The sequence below is a fragment of the Aspergillus bombycis genome (assembly GCF_001792695.1).
Source record: "Aspergillus bombycis strain NRRL26010 chromosome Unknown contig00015, whole genome shotgun sequence".
Lineage (NCBI taxonomy): Eukaryota > Fungi > Ascomycota > Eurotiomycetes > Eurotiales > Aspergillaceae > Aspergillus > Aspergillus bombycis.
Window position 1 is genome coordinate 194786 of NW_019170017.1, and position 16094 is coordinate 210879.

A 16094-nucleotide genomic window follows, 5' to 3' on the forward strand; every position below is an offset into this window, starting at 1 on the left:
TGGCGTGGGGAGTAGTAGTTTATCGGTCGGTCACTTTTGGAGGCCGCAAAAATTCGAAATCTTTCAAAATTTCGGCGCTAATCCTTTCCGGGAACGCGAGCTTCTGGCGGGCGGTGAGGAATGCTGACTCATCCAGTCCCGGATCGGGATGTTCTATTCGCCCATCCAAACAACAAGCCGACATTGAATTGCTCCGTACAGCTCTGCGTGCTTGAATCGGTCGAGTTGTGGAAGTCACCTAAGGGAGCTTGAGGCAGCTTCTACCGGGCCCTCACTTACTTTCCATGTCATCATTCGCAATTCATTGATCATTGGTCTCCACTACTTGCATAGTCAAAGGTAGATAAACAACATGCCTTTTGGATTCTAACGCCTTTGAGAGACTAACGAGCTTTAGATGAATTCAAGTAGGAATTCACAGCTTTCCTGGGGCTCGCCACCGCGGAGTGCCTCACCATTATCGATTCCCCCGGCCCCAAGTCCTTTGCGACAATCCATTCGTCCCTCCCAAGTTTCAAAGCCTGGTGAGCTCCCATCCTCGGCGGCAGATGGTATATCTCACACGACTAACTTTCCTTACAGACACAGAAAAGGAAGAACTGCGTGTCCAAGTCAACACTCTGAGATATGAACTGGAGAATATCAAGCAGGAGCGGGACCTGATGGCCCTGCGCCATGAGAAGGAGCTGCGGGATGTTCAATTAAAGGCAGACGCGGATTTCAGGAAAGCCCAGGTGTGTACATATTGTCATGCCGTGCAATCTTAAAACTAACTGATCTTTCTCTGCAGGCTGCAGAATCTGCCAGTCACCGCGCCAATCACAAGATCGAGTCCCTCGCCAAAGAATTAAAAGAGGCTCAAGAAACCGCGCTGAACGAGAAAGGCGGCCTTGAGCGGAAGATCAGAAGCCTTCAAGATCAGAACCAGAGCTTACAGGATGATGTTGATGATACGAAAGCCCAATTGCTGGACCAGGAGAGACAGTCCAAATACCAGATTAACGAACTAGAGACTATTCGCTCATCCCTCCAGAGAACGCTCGAAGAATTTCAAAACGATCTCCAAGGTGCCAGGAATGACGTACAGAGCACTCAAGAGAAACTGTGTGAACGGGAAGCGGATGTCGCCAACCTGGAAACCGAGAATATACGACTCAAAGCCGAAGGAAGCGATGCAGAGACGGTGGCTGTTCTCAAAAGAGAACTTTCAGAGCAGGTCAGCCATATCAGGAACCTAGAGACTACAAATCGGGACCAAAGTGCGGAGTTGCGGCATCTTCGAAAAGTGCAGAAAAATGTCGAAGTGGTGGAAGAGCAGAAGAAATCACTCGAGAATCAACTACAATTGATGAAGGAGGTGGAATCTGAGTTGGGAACAGTTCAGATCCAGAAGCAGATGCTCGAAGACGAGCGCAGGTCATGGACCAGTCTTCTACAGGACAACGATGAACAGGCCGAGATCGACTCACCAGAAGCAGTTGTGAAGGCTCTACTGCAGGAGCGGATAGAGAAAGCAACCCTCGTTGATAAACTTGGCAACATCGAAGCGCAGTTTCTGGAGAAAGACGAGCTGATAGGAAGCTTGGAAACTGAGAGGAGCCACCTGCGACAGGAAATTGAAAAGCTTCGGAGTAGCACTGTTGCAAACGGAGGAGCCATGGCCGAGAGCAGGATTCGGGCAAGACTAGATCGTCAGCGAGCGCTTGCAGTGAAGGAAGTTGAGTATCTCCGCGCACAATTGAAGACTTTTGACACGGAAGAAGTGACCATGAACGCGGAACAAAGTCAATTTGACGAGCATAAGTCAGAGCAGATCGCCAATTTGGAGAAGATCGTTGATGAATACCGAGTGGAACTGAAGAAAGCTCACGAAGAACTCTCGAAACGGGAGCCTACCGAACAGCAGGACGCAGAACCTCGGGGTGTTAAGCGGCCTCTATCCCCCGCCGAGAGTGATGCAGAGAACGAGCGACTTTCTATCCTATCCCGGAAAAACAGGACATTGCAAGAGTCACTCTCCAAGTCTGAACAGGCGTCAGCTCTCCTACGCCGAGAGCTTGAAGCTACCAAATCCCAGCTCAAGTCTCTTAAGGCCAAGTCGCGCACACGCATTCTCGAGCTCCGTGATAATCCCACAGCGCAAGCCGAGAATCTCAAACTCTCCACCATCACAACCCTCAAAGCTGAGAACCGTGACTTACTTGCCCAACTACAGGGCGACCACAACAGTGTCAAAGTTGTCCCCGTTAACACCCTGGAGAGCCTGAAGTTGGAAATCCAAGAAATGGAGCGAGTCGTCGCAGATAAGGAGAAGCGCATGCGACGACTAAAGGAAATTTGGACCGCCAAGTCATCCGAGTTTCGCGAGGCCGTTGCCTCCCTGCTCGGATACAAACTAGACTTCCTCCCCAACGGGCGTGTACGAGTAACATCTATGTTCCACCTCTCCTCCGCCTACAGACACGGAGACGGAGACGTTCATTCTGACGCCCGCGGACCTGGAAGCATGGGCAATGGCGAAGAAAACTCAATCATTTTCGACGGAGAGAACGGCACGATGAAGATTTCCGGTGGGCCAAACAGTCTATTCGCTATGGAAATTCGACCCCTCATCAAATTCTGGGTCGAGGAACGAAAAGATATACCCTGTTTCCTGGCTGCAATGACGTTGGATTTCTATGATAAGACTACCCGAGCTGCACGGGTGTAGTTAATCTGTTTGGTTCTTGTCATAACTTTCTTTTCCTTCTATCTCTTTGGTTCGATCACCGATATCAATGGGTATAGATCGACTGTTTCGTATGTTGTTTTTAGCGATTCCCCGGCGGAGGCGTCAGTGTGCCATGTTTATTTAGTCACCAACCCTGTACTGCTATGAAGACAAGCATGAATTTGAAATACACTATCATCTTTGACTTAGAAAAACGGTCACTGACGACGGAATTACTGCGTTGATACCCAAATTGCCTGAGAAGCGTCACGGCTAAACACATACGTTGTTGTTATTTGGGGCATTAACATGCGCCGAATATCCCACTGAGACAACATATTTACAGGCAAAATGCCATGCCTACCTGTCCGGAGGGTGGCTATACACACAAAAATTACTGCGACACAGGGAAGCAAACGAGCGTGACGAAATCAAAGGACCGAAGAGACGATAGATATATACCTCGCACAAAAGGAGAAAAGAAAATAGTCAAGAGAAAGGAAGAGAAAGATCGGCAGAACAAGAATAACATACAAAGTCGTGGGAGTAAATTATGTGCTAAGATGGTGGCAGGTAGTGTCAGGCGACAAACTTTTGGAAGGCGTACTATTCCAAAGGAATCCGACAAAGACAGTTACGATGGTATCTTGAAACTGAAACGGTCCGGCGGGTTGTGGTCATGATTTGTTCGTGGAAAGTGCAAAGAAAGGCGCTATTCTCGTGACACTGAGAGGTAGCACAACAGTCTGCTAAGATGAGACATATTTGCCTCCAACCAGCTTGCGAGCAGTAGGGACTTCTTTCCATGTTAGGGAGGGTTGGGTATCGTCATGTGCAGCGGAGTCTTCGTCCGCAAAAGGATCAGATCCCTTTGGCGTACTCGCCTCTGCTGGTGACGCAACGCTGATTCCCAGCCGAGAGCCAGCATCGAGAGTGTTCACCTCGAATTTCGCGTCGACCTTCCCTTTTCTTGGCCAACTAGTTGCCGTTGAGAATCGAACCAGCAACTTGCCGTCAGATCCAGCTTTAACTTCGAACTCAGGCAACTTCCAGGTCACCGCCGAGTGCTTGCGACGGAAGGACGCCCCCGTATTAGGATACATGACAGCATTCGTAGCATGGGCCACTTCTCGGCCCTCTTCAGGAGATGTATCCAGGTTCACTGTCAGAACCAGATTCTTGAGGGTGACTGATTCTTTTGGTGCGGAAGATGTGAATGATGGATTCAAGGAATAGAAAATGATGACGCTAGCCTGATGTTCCTCAATGTTCCATACAGGTTTGAAGATAACCGGACAGTAGGCGGAAGAGTCGGATGCGTCAACATGAAGTTGGTACTTGAAAGCCACTGTTGGTGAGGGGCGAGCAATTGTGGGGATATGTATGATGTATTGTCCTCTTTTTTCATCCGATAGATCCTTATCCTTCTCCTCATTCACAAAATGAGGATTTGCAGCTACCTTCTCCAGCACCTGGAAATTCTCTAAACGAACTGTGGTGTTCGCCTCGGGGGTTCCGTTGTAGGCCAATGCAAGCTCTCCGATGACGGATGACTTGGTGACAACACCGTCGAAGAACCATGCATTAACCGTTTCAATGATAGACGCGTTCAGTCCTGGTTCGTGGAGATCAGGGTGTGCAACTGCACCCGAGCTACCGTGCAAGGTGTGCCCAGAGCGAACCGAGGTCGTATCCGACAGAGCATGATCATCTGTTGCAATGCTAGGAGAAGCCGCATGCTTTGAAGGGAGACCCGGCGAGACCGGAATAGAGACGTCAGACCCAGATGGTAGAGTGGGAACATCACTACCTTGCGGTGGATTAGGAATGAAAACTGTGTTACGGACGTCACGCCGACCGCGCAAGGTCCCTACATTACGACGCACGCCAGTTTGCTGGGCTCGCTGAATAGACAGATCGTTAGCAAGGCGTTAAAGGGGCATGTCCATATTGCACTCACCAGTCTCAACTGATTAGCCATATCATCCATTGCCTGCTTGGCTTGATCTTCATCTTCGAATATAGGCTGATCCCGAATTGTTAGATTGATCCCAGCCTCTTCCATACTATAGATAGATCAATTAGCCATTGATTTTCTCAGGAAGATTTGACATTCCCATACCCAGCTGCTTCTCTCTGTGCACGAGTGATCTCGTCGATAGTCTGAGGTGGTTCCGAGAACCCTTCGGAGTCGACCCGTGGCTGTTACGTGAGATTAACGGTCTGAATTATATCTGTCATCTCAGTACAGCTTACCTGGTTTGAGTCACTAATAGCGATACCTGTCTCAGCAGGAGGCTCTGGGGATGTTGTCCCGTTCGCAGTTGTTGGTACTGAATGAGTGGCCGGGACGGAGGGCATCGTACTGTGGCCGGAATGGTCATTGGTTTCGCTGGGGATACGTGTAACTTCATTGTGGTTTTCCTGAGTAGTCAGTGCAGTACCTGGGCGTTCCTCATCCGGTAATGACTCGGGGATTTGCATGTCACGAGAGTCTCCCCGCTTGAAAGACGCAAAAGGGCTGCGGTGTTTCTTATCCGAAAAGAATGCAGCCCCTCCGGAGGGTTGTATTATGCTCTTCCTTCTATTCATGACGGTACCTAATCGCTTGAGTCCGCCGAGGGGTGTGCTATGGCGGGGTTGGGGCTCAGGTGCTATACAAAAAGTAAGTATCATCGATTACGACATCCAAGACGTTTGCAAGACATCAGCCGAGTCGGGCAAAATGACAGTACTTACCAGGGGGCGTCCTGACGGGGCCAGAGGTCTCTGAGAATTGGCTGGCAGTGTCATCATGAAGGCGTGGCGGTGGTCCAGAAGGTGCTGCAGGGGTAGGAGAAGTCTGTTGCCTCAATACAACCGGCCTTCCCCCATTAACCTTTTCGGCAAATGTTTTTATTTCGTCTGCAGTCTCCACGTTGAGAAGCACATTTAAACAAGTTTCTGTCGCTTGACGACAACGCTCAACCTGATCCGACTCATGAGTCTCCAGCTGGGTGAGCGCATCTCGCAGATGGTTGAGTCGACTCTCATCAGCTGCTTGGAGCTGCTCAAAAGCGAAAGGTGCCCTGGACTCCCATTCCTGTCTAACCCCTTCAGAGGTAGCAACCGCACCAGCCAGCTTATCTGCACCCTTCGGGCCTTTCTCTCTAGCTTTCTCTACCTTCTTGAGCGATGCCTCCAGATTCTTCGCAAGAGTTGCAAGATCGCTCTGGACTCCAGGCAAAGATGCCAATTCGCGGTTCTTGGCGTGGTAATCCCTAAGAGGGCGTTCCACATCTTCCTCAATCTTCTGTGCGAAGGTCTCGTGCGACGAGGCCACCATTTCCGTGGCATTGACGATGCGTTGCCATGGTATCTGGAATATTCTAATTTGGCCAATTGACAACATGTTAGAGAATTGATACCTGAGTAAGATCCTCCAATACGACCTGAGCTTACCCTAGTGCTGCTCCATTGTCCAGTTGCTGCCGTGTCGCAAGTTTCCGTAACCCTTGAGCGTATGCTTCTTCGACGCGGCGTCGCTCCTATTGCGCAAATCAGAATTAGTTCGCTCCAATTCAAATCACCAAACTTGAAAGGTGTCAGGGTAATACCTGTAACCAATCCGCGATGTCGGCATTAATCTTGTTAATGAGGCGAATGCGGTCGTTGAGAACACCGGTGGCTTGGCCTGGCTGCAAAGAGGCCTGAAGAAACGAAATACATCAATCAACGAAGATCTTGAAGTCTGGTAGATCTGTATCGGGCCATGGTGAGTGGAAGAGTGGCTCGACCTTACCAGCAAAGCTGGATACTCCTGCCGTGAGAGATCCATCATTAAATACACATAGGTTACAGCTGTACAAGTAGATGAGGGGGGCGGCGCATAATAAGGTCCAGCCCGTAGAGATGCGGGAAAAAAAACGCCCGAAAATGAGTGGGATGTTAACGAAAGAGCGATGTATGTCCGAAAGACCAATGCAAGTCGGTAAACGTGCAGTACAGCTGCGGGATGTGGAGGAAGGAAGAGGAAGTGCTATGATGACGATGGTTGCAACTCCGGAAGAACTAAAAGCGGACCCGGAGTTGGAAGGGGGAGCTAAACCGCACTGAGATTAGCGAGGCTGGTGTCACATGTCCCGCCGCCTTTCTGTATGTATCCACTAGTAAGAGAGAGTTAGTGCCTGGCTTGTACTCTGTATGGAGTAGCGCATCCTGATGCTAGAAAAGTGAATTGACCATTGCCTTCAAGTGCGTTACAAGGACCAATTAAAATACCTCTAGCCGGCTTGACTGTAGCGCTTCTTTACATCTATAGAGCAGTATCTTTGGTGATTGCTACTATTGTCGCCACGTCAAGCAATGACCGATTGGAAAAAAGCTCTTGGCTTCACGGATAGGCTAACAGCCATCCAATCTCTGTAAGAGAAGACAATTTTGCACTCTCTACCCGGGCAATGCTCATGTCTATTCTGTAGGACTACGGCCTATCAGCGTGCTTCGTCTTCTGCTGCATTTGCAGAGGCACAGTCTCAGGCAAAGAGATTCGAGACTGAAGCTTATGACCAGGCCACATCGAAGGTATGGGCTCCTAGCTATACGCCTCATCTCCCATCCGAGATATTTACACAGTCTTGTTATACGTAGGAAGAATATGATCAATTATGCCAGAAGGCCATTGATGCAGCTGAAGCCACTGGCTCGGCTGCTCCTATAATTAGTAGCCCTGATCAGGTACAAAATCAAGAGGGGGTAGAGGATTGGCCTTCGGGCGAGGATATTGGACCGTACAAGGCATGCCTTCATCATTTTGACGGGCTTCATTCCACCATCTACAAATCCAGGCGCACAGATGGAACCCTGGTTGCTGTGAAAGTTACTATACCCCATCTTTTAGTACCTCCACACGATGCGAAGTGCGAAGTTCAGCTCTTGCGAGAAACCGCTGGAACTTATGTCATACCTTTACTTGAAACGCTGAAACTTGACGGAGGCCGACTGATTCTGGTGTTCCCCTTCATGAAACATGACTTTGAACATCTATTGCGACGAGGCATGTTGACTGCCACACAGACTAGGTCTCATTTGCGCGATTTGTTTAGGGCGTTGGTGCATGTTCATGAGCTGGGGGTTATACACCGGGACATAAAACCTTCGAACATTCTCTTGGACTCACCTGATGGGCCAGCCTACTTGGCAGACTTTGGGATAGCTTGGAAGGAGGGACATAACGAGGCTGAACCAGCCGACAAAAAGATTACAGACGTGGGAACCACATGCTATCGGCCCCCTGAGATATTGTTTGGTTATAAAAGGTATGGCACAGCTCTCGACCTTTGGGCGGCTGGGTGCGTGGTTGCGGAGGCTGTGGCTGTAGGGCACAAGCAACTTTTCGACTCTGGGCCTCTGGGCAGCGATCTCTCGCTTATCCAGTCTATATTCCAGACCTTGGGTACTCCCGACGAAGAAATATGGCCGGTATACCATGACCCTGCTGAAAACATTCTGGTTGACGCATATTGACACGGCAGTGACAGGAAACCGATAGACTCCCAGATTGGGGCAAGGTGGAATTCTATAGATACCCTGCCAAGTCATGGGATGACATCCTCCGAGGGGCTTCCTCAAAAGGCCGCGACTTAGTAAGTCAACTGGTGCGTTATGAGAGTAGCCAGCGCATTTCTGCTACAGAGGTAAGCTTTCCAGGAGTTGGAGAACAGTTATAAATACACGAGACGGCGTCGGGATTTTTTTTTTTTTCTGCCCGAATCTAATATCTCAATAGGCTCTCAGACATCCCTATTTTTCGGCATGTTAACGGCCGTCATGGGGGACCGCCAATCACATGTTACGGGCAGGAAAGATAGGATGAAGAGAAGGGGAGGGAGCGAAAAGACCCCAGGGGTCCACTGGTTAAGCGTTCATATGACGAGCATTGTGTATAATACTGCGCAGTATATGGCAGTCTGCCGTTAACAATCATGCCGGGTCCCACCGGCATCTGTTAGGCGTTTCAGTATTCTGACGGCTCGAAATCGAGAGATGATCACGCATAAAGTGCACCGTCGGCACTGACCGACGAGAGAAGCCGTCGTAAAACTCCACCTTCAATGAAATGCCAACTGCGCCTCTGGGGAGGGCCTCATCTTGGACAATGTCATTCTGTACTCACGTGATGATTGCCTGATGGGTTTTTGTGCGATGGGAAAAGGAAAGAAAAGAACGACTAAAGATTCAGGAACCCCAGTTTTAAGGTCTCCCTGCGACCCACATACTTTTTGAACGCTGGTTTGCAGAAACTCTGTCTTGCCCCTTTTTCCATGCTTTACTTCATGCAGGTGGATTTGTGAATTGCATTGATCTCCTCATTGCCCCCTGTCACCTCAGAATATTGTGTTGTATGAGAGAAGAAATACGCCACGCGAGGCTGAAATGGCGCTCAGCAGAGAGGATCAATGCAACGTCTTTCGGGGATAAGTGGATGCCACTAGGAAAGGTCGGAGGAGCGAGAGGCTTGGCTAATTAAAATCACGGGTCCCGTTAGATTGAACAATTGTTGATCTTCTCCAGATTTATCCGAATAAGCGACCTCGGCCACTTTCCATTGCATTGTCGGATCTCGATATACTTATGTAGGGAAGCACGGGGCATCTCCTTTTGCTCTGATGTGGTTCAAGGGCAGAGGAACAGTTATAAGAAAAAGCCAAATGAAATAAAAGGGGTGGGGAGGACAAAAAGAGTTCCCAAATATAGAGAATATACGATGATTGGATGCACCATCCATGTTGTTGGCGGCGGTACGATACCATACCGCCCGTCAGCCCAGGGACGCTCGTGCATGGGGGTTCGATTTGTGCTCGAATAACAGGAGCGGGTGACTCGGCATGTCCCTCGTGTTCGTATTGACCGTCAGATAACCAGGCACCGTACAGCTCAATTTCCCATCTGGGCCAATGGGAACCAATGGATGCGAGCAGTCAGTGGGGCCATCGGCGTGATTCCCAGCCCCAGGGAGTTAGCGTCGTCGGTCTAATACCAGCGGATACGAGACCCTGATTGGGTGGGTTCCCCCTCATTAACCTCCATAAGCTTTGATCTCATTTCGTTTACTTGCAGCCAAGGGGGCCACCGCGGTAATTACCGGTAATTTTTGCGAGGTAGGGTTAGTACGAGGAGGATGCGATGTTTGGCTGCCTTTCCACAATATCCCCAGTCTGTTGTTGTTGTTCTTCTTCTTCTTCTCCTCCTACACTCTTCTCAAGTCCTTCGTTCCTTTCTACCCAATCACCTGGGAATCCCGCACGCTGGGTTCCCTTCCTTTCGTTCACATCGTACGGCCTGGAAGCTCGTTGTCCTTCATTTATCGACTTGCGCCGCTGGGCCCCAGCCTCTTCAGCGATAGCTGACACTTTCCATTCTTTATCGTTCTCACATTCCCCATTCCTTAACGCGCTTGCGCCACTTTTACCTTCAGACGCGGCCGGCTCTTCTGGCGAGACCGAATCAAAGCCAAATCTACTCGCGTGCATTTACCGGGCAAGCCCCCATACATTCTTTCGAACTATATCAATTCTACAAATACAATTGCCAACCGCCACGCCTTCCCAAGCATCGTGACCTTGGGCAAAGTGAAAGGGACGACAGGCTATTCAGTTTCTGTGCCGTCAACGACATATGCCCCCTTGGTCTCTCGTTTGAGCCACAATTGACCTGAGGTTCAGTCGATGATATCTCGACTTCTGGTGGACTAAACGACACAAATCATGGTTCATGTCCACAATCACAACCATGGGCCCAGCCTGGAGGGACGAAGTCCTGACCGTGGCGATGACGGACAAGAAGTCACCGTGGTTTACGTGACTGCCTCCGCAGACTTTGATGGTCCTATAGGTGGTTATGTAACAGGTGAAGACCCAAAGACGAAGACCGCGGCGGCTCCCACAGTCGGCGTTGGTCCTGCGGTTCAACAGAGTCGCACATCGACGAAGGAAGAGCCAACTACGACTAAGGAACCAACGAAGAAAACTACGGCAGTGGAGACGAAGCCAACAGCCACGACCAAGATCGAGACGACTGAGACCACCAAGGAACAGCCGACTAAGACGGAAGAGACTACCAAGGCAACTGAGAAAGAGACATCCACGACCGATGAGAAGAATACTCCCACCGCAATGACTACCTTCTCAACAGCTACCTCCTCCACATCCTCCTTGTCCAATACTGGCTTGGGAGAGGCTGCTTCCACGCACACGTCGTCTTCGGATAAATCAGCTGCTTCATCAACTGCTCTTCCTGGAGCTTCGGGTTCTGAAGGTCTCACAGGAGGTGCAAAAGCGGGTATTGCGATAGGTGTAATTCTGGGAGTTGGCCTGATCGCGGCTCTCATTTTCTTGTTCATGCGTAAAAAGAAGCAGGGCCAGAAAATTGACGAAATAGAGCCCGAAAATGAGAAAGCAGTTGCTGCTAGCAGTGTAGCACCTCCCCCGCCTCCGCCAAAATTCGAGCCGATGACTCCTACCAATCCACCGCAGCTCAATGTTCGACCGGTGACCCAGTTTGCACCCGATCTCACGCCCTCTGCCACCGGCGCTCTCCCTGCGGCTGGTGCAGGCGCAACACTTGGAGCAGCCGCCGCTGCATCGCGCAACCTCACCGAACACACCTCACCACCCCACACTCCGCAGTCGAATGCAGGCACCTCAAATCCTTTTACTGACCCGGTGAATCCCTTCAGCAACCAGGCGGAGGCACCATCCCCCAGTGACGTGGCTAGACCGATTACCCCTCCAACTGCGCCTGAGACCATGGTGCCTCCAAATCCGGTTCCTGCTGAAGCCGCTGTGGAAACGACTGCTGCCGGTGCGGCGGTGGCTGCAGTGGCTGTCAGTGCTGCAATTCCTTCATCCAAGTCCACCGAGAATGACCATCCCACTCAACCTGAAAGCTCCAAGCCCAAGACTGATTCCCAGCCTGAACGTGCGGAGACAAACCCTGTCAATGCTCCAGATGGCAATGAGGGGCCTGCTCCTAGTCCTGCTGTTGTCACTGCAGTGCCTGCGTTTGGTCCTTCTGAACATGGTCCACCTCCACCTCCGGCTCCTACCAATGTGCATCGCGTACAGATGGACTTCAATCCTTCCATGGAAGATGAATTGGAGCTCCATGTCGGTCAGCTTGTTCGGCTTCTCCATGAGTACGATGACGGTTGGGCTCTCTGTGTTAAAATGGATCATTCACAGCAAGGAGTGGCCCCTCGTTCATGTCTCTCTTCGCGCCCTGTGAAGCCTCGAGCTCGCCCACCTCCGGGGGCCGGCCCCGGTCCCGGTCCACGTGGTCCCCCAATGATGGCACCCAATGGCCCTATGCCTCCTGGTGCCATGCCCAATCCTCGTTTCTATCCCCAAGGTGGACGCCCAATGTCTCCTGCTCGACCGATGTCGCCAGCGCGTCCCATGTCCCCAGCACGTCCCATGTCCCCAGCACGTCCCATGTCTCCTGCTCATCCTGGCTATGCTGGGCCTCCGGCACCACGTCCTCACCCACAGCGCCCAATGTCCCCTGCTCAATTTCCTGCTCCCCGATCATTCTCGCCAGGTCCAGGCCCTCGACCAATGCCGCCTCGTTCGATGAGCCCGGGTCCTTATGGTCCCCCAGGCATGCAACGACCGGAGATGCCTATCAACCAGCGGCAACGTAGCAACAGTGCTGGCGGGCCAGTTCCACGCACCGCCGGGTCACCAGGACCGAGCCCCTTGGCTGCTCCTAGAACCCCACCTCCATCAGGCGCACTGCCAGCAATTCCCAACCCGGCCCTAGCCCCTGCTCCGGCCCCGGTCGAAGCTCCAGCCCCGGGAAGTAATATACCACCCCAGTGAGCTATGGGCATTCGCGTTAGACCAATGATCGTCGATTTCACAGGAGACAACGGCTGACATTGTCGCTATTATGTATGAGTCTGCTATGATATCATGTGCTCCTGCAACGAAAGCGCTCTACCCAAAGTCACCAACGCTTTATGTCCCCACTATCGACTCGTCCAGTTTGTTTCTTCTTTATTTTCTCCCACTTGCTTTAACTTATATTCTGTATGACCCTTTCCGTCTTACTCACAGACCACTTTCATAAGGATTTGTCTGCGTTCTCTTACGTCTCTTCCTTCACTGCCAAGTGCCTGCACATATCTCACCTGACGGAATATACCCAACTTTGTAAGATTTCTTTCTATTGAATCATGAAACCAGAGTTTTTTTTTGGATTACTTTATGTGATTACCCTATTTCTTATTACAATATATTTTTCCTGCCTTAATCTTTCTCCGATGTCCACGTTGCATCTTATCTATTCAGACCGAACAGTCAACCGTGACAGTATCACGCATTCTAATATCTGTGTTGATGTCAAATAAATAAACCGAAAACAAAAGAAGAATAGAAACAGTGTATGCTCGAATAGTTCCCCTTTTTTAAAGTAGTTCATAATACTTCTCTTCGACCTTTCATGCTGCACAACGCCCACAAATATCCAATGTATCTATGTGGTACAACATGGACCCTCACTTTTAAAACAATAAAATCAAAGCAGTACAGAAATTGCCGGCTCAAAAGCAACATGGGGCTGCTCTGATATATTTGTATTCATGCCGCTGTCAACGAAACAGAATATGTAAACCAGGCTCCCAGAGAAATAGTCGTTAACCAATCTAAAGATGCGGAACACCTCCACTTGCCAGAAGAAGATTAACGATGCTAATGATACCTTCACCTAAGATCAAACCGGAAGCCAGAACCACGACGGTTGAGGATGCAGCATCGGCGTCTTTGATAGCTCGTCCGGGTGCGGGTCCTGCCGCGGGGTTTCTGGTATCGGCTTCCTGGGCATTGCCTTGGGGCTGTCCCTCGTTGGCTAGTTGAGTGGGAGGTTCAAGGTCCTGAGCCTTGGCGTGCTTTCGAGACCACCACCAGGCGATCAGTCCGCCAATGGCTCTAGCGAGGGTAAATGAGGGGACGTTGAAAATGCCGACGGCGACCGCGATACCGCCCGGGATATATGATCGCCACCAGGCTGTGGCGTCGCGTTTGCCGCCGTTGACGACGCTGGACGTACCGACGATACGGAGAATAGTAACGACAACGAAAACTGCTCCGGCTATCGAGGCTGCTTCCCATGCCATTGGGGGGAGACCTTGACCTGTGACCAGGCGGGCTGTGAAGATCCAGACGTATGCTGTAGGGGTCTGGAACATGGGGCCGGGGACCTCGTAGACGTTCACGTACATCTTGTACACTGCTGTTGATAATACGGCACCGACTAGGCTGCCGATCATCTGACCGTAGAACTGGGCCTTGGGGCTCGCACCCAGTAAGTGGCCAGTTTTCAAGTCTTGCATCATATCTCCGGCCTGTAGGGCACCGGACTCGGATACTGCACCAGCAAGAAGGTTGGTGACTAATGCAGTGCGCCGAGAAAAGTGGGAGGCAGGGGTTGCGAGAGAGAAAAGCAGTTGCGTTAATTTACTTATCCCAGATACTGGGTTCAGGTCTGTCTCGCCGAGGGCGCGCACACCCATTACAGATAGGAGGACAGCCAGCAATGTTGCAAGGCTGGAGAGCAATGGAGACATGACGTCACCAAAGACGAAGTGCATGCAAATAACGTTCAATATCAGTGTCAGCGGCAGCAAGATGATCACAGTTCTTGTGGAGATAAGCTGGGATGGAGGGGCGTCTTCCTCATCAGTAGCTTCAGCGCGCCTTCCTGCCAGTAAAGCAGGGAGATGGCTTGGTATAGAGGATTCTTCGGAGATGGGGCTCAGTGCTGAGTAGCTGATATAATCATGGCGATGAGCTTCCGCTGAGCCTGCGGGAAAACCCGACGCCCAAGACGACTAGAGAGGAGCTTGGCCTTCAGTTTGGGGGCGTGCTTTACGGCTGGCTTGAGCACTAGCCAGCCAAGGCTAACGATCGAGTCAGCGAGCATGATGGCCAGAGAAACCCATACAATCCAGGCCTTGCTTCCATCCTCCCAGCTGTCCACAGGGCCAGGAGCCCAACCGCGGGCTTTCGCAAACGGGGACAAAATACCCCAGCCTAAAACTGCACCAAAGAGCATATGCATGCAGGTAGAAGGGCCCATGATAATTCCTTGTCCGATATATGCTGGTGATGGGTTGAGAGTCCATAGCCAATTATGCGCTAACGAAAGCCCGAAAATTGGAATATCACGGACTTGAGGGACAAAGTACGAGAACAAAGTCTGCGTTTATTAGTACATGGGCACAATATCAGTCAGGGGAAGCAGCATAAATTCTTACATAAACACCGGAGACTGCGAACGCACCAACCAAGAGGCGCATCTTCGACCTCCAATCCTTTTTGTCACTGCTCTCCTCTTCCAGGGTAGGTTTGCTCAGTAGCGCACTACTCTCCTCAGATACACGAGAAAGAATAGGTGCCTCCTCCTCTTCATCTCTCCCCACACCCCTATTGTCACTCACCCTGCCCTTTGCTTTCTCATCACTCTGTCCGCTTCCATGAAGGACCCTCAGCATCAGCGCAGATGCTGTCCCGCTAGGAAACTTGAGTTTCTCGCGAACAATGACCTCTTTTCGCAAGGGAACAGCAAAGACAACACCGAACAAGCATACCCCAAGACTCCAGATAACCAGCTTCCAGAAACTAAGTTTCAGCGGCCCGCCTTCTCCGGTGCCTCCGTCGCCAGAGGGCCCATCTTCACCATCTCTTATAAGGAACTCCAATGCGGGTATAACACCAACAAAGCCACAACCTAATGGCATTGTTCCAACCGCCCCTGCCACAGTCTGAATGAGGACGTTCTCGATGGGGGTAAACGGATAAGAAAGATGTTTGGAGAACACTTTGAAGACCGAAAACCCGATCAATGCCGACGGCATTGCCATTGTACTAATCCATCCTGTTTGCAGCCCAAAGTATGTGTTCGAAAACGTGATGAGAGCACCGATAATGAGGCCAACTAGAAGGGATCTGGGTGTAAAGCTCTGGGCGGAGGCGACCGGCGAGCGCTCCGGTGTAGAGGTCAAGGGGAACCCGGCATCATCGTCATCGTCTACCCTCCGCCGAACATAAGCATTGGAATCTCCGGGGTGCGATCCATCCCCATCTGCCATATTCACCGATTGAGCACCTTTAGAGGCGTCGTCCGGCATGTTGATAGTTTGGTAGTTCATCGAGTCACCCGCAACACTCAGACCTCAGCCCTGCATTCCAGATACCACCGTCACAATTGAGATACAGGGAGTTTCAGCAGTCCATAGCGCAAGCGACAAGCATATAGACGAGTAAGTAAGGGAAGAGAAGGGGAGATGACAGCGACAGGAATGGGCGATGATAAATCACACTGGACGATCATGAGTCCAGCCGCACTG

General features: G+C 50.9%; 5 protein-coding genes across 5 annotated transcripts; 3 read left to right on the forward strand and 2 right to left on the reverse strand.

The window, feature by feature from the left end:
- Positions 1-397: 397 nt before the first annotated feature.
- ABOM_002455 (coiled-coil domain-containing protein MAD1) lies at positions 398-2710 on the forward strand (the record flags this gene model as incomplete). The annotated part of the gene is made up of 3 exons (XM_022529585.1): positions 398-524; positions 583-734; positions 791-2710. The coding sequence occupies 3 exons, from the start codon at positions 398-400 to the stop codon at positions 2708-2710; spliced, it is 2199 nt and encodes a 732-aa protein (XP_022392193.1).
- Positions 2711-3459: 749 nt separating this feature from the next.
- On the reverse strand, positions 3460-6530 carry ABOM_002456 (uncharacterized protein; the record flags this gene model as incomplete). The annotated part of the gene is made up of 8 exons (XM_022529586.1): positions 3460-4614; positions 4671-4776; positions 4833-4912; positions 4967-5364; positions 5450-6078; positions 6152-6237; positions 6307-6399; positions 6492-6530. The coding sequence occupies 8 exons, from the start codon at positions 6528-6530 to the stop codon at positions 3460-3462; spliced, it is 2586 nt and encodes an 861-aa protein (XP_022392257.1).
- A 524-nt stretch (positions 6531-7054) lies between these two features.
- Positions 7055-8215, forward strand: ABOM_002457 (putative cell division protein kinase (Ctk1); the record flags this gene model as incomplete). Its single annotated transcript, XM_022529587.1, has 3 exons — positions 7055-7113; positions 7171-7273; positions 7340-8215. 3 exons carry the CDS (start codon positions 7055-7057, stop codon positions 8213-8215), a joined length of 1038 nt encoding a protein of 345 aa, XP_022392292.1.
- A 2240-nt stretch (positions 8216-10455) lies between these two features.
- On the forward strand, positions 10456-12567 carry ABOM_002458 (SH3 domain protein; the record flags this gene model as incomplete). Its single annotated transcript, XM_022529588.1, has 1 exon — positions 10456-12567. The coding sequence occupies one exon, from the start codon at positions 10456-10458 to the stop codon at positions 12565-12567; it is 2112 nt and encodes a 703-aa protein (XP_022392252.1).
- Positions 12568-13391: 824 nt separating this feature from the next.
- ABOM_002459 (OPT family oligopeptide transporter) lies at positions 13392-15875 on the reverse strand (the record flags this gene model as incomplete). Its single annotated transcript, XM_022529589.1, has 3 exons — positions 13392-14576; positions 14651-14944; positions 15003-15875. The coding sequence occupies 3 exons, from the start codon at positions 15873-15875 to the stop codon at positions 13392-13394; spliced, it is 2352 nt and encodes a 783-aa protein (XP_022392253.1).
- Positions 15876-16094: the final 219 nt, after the last annotated feature.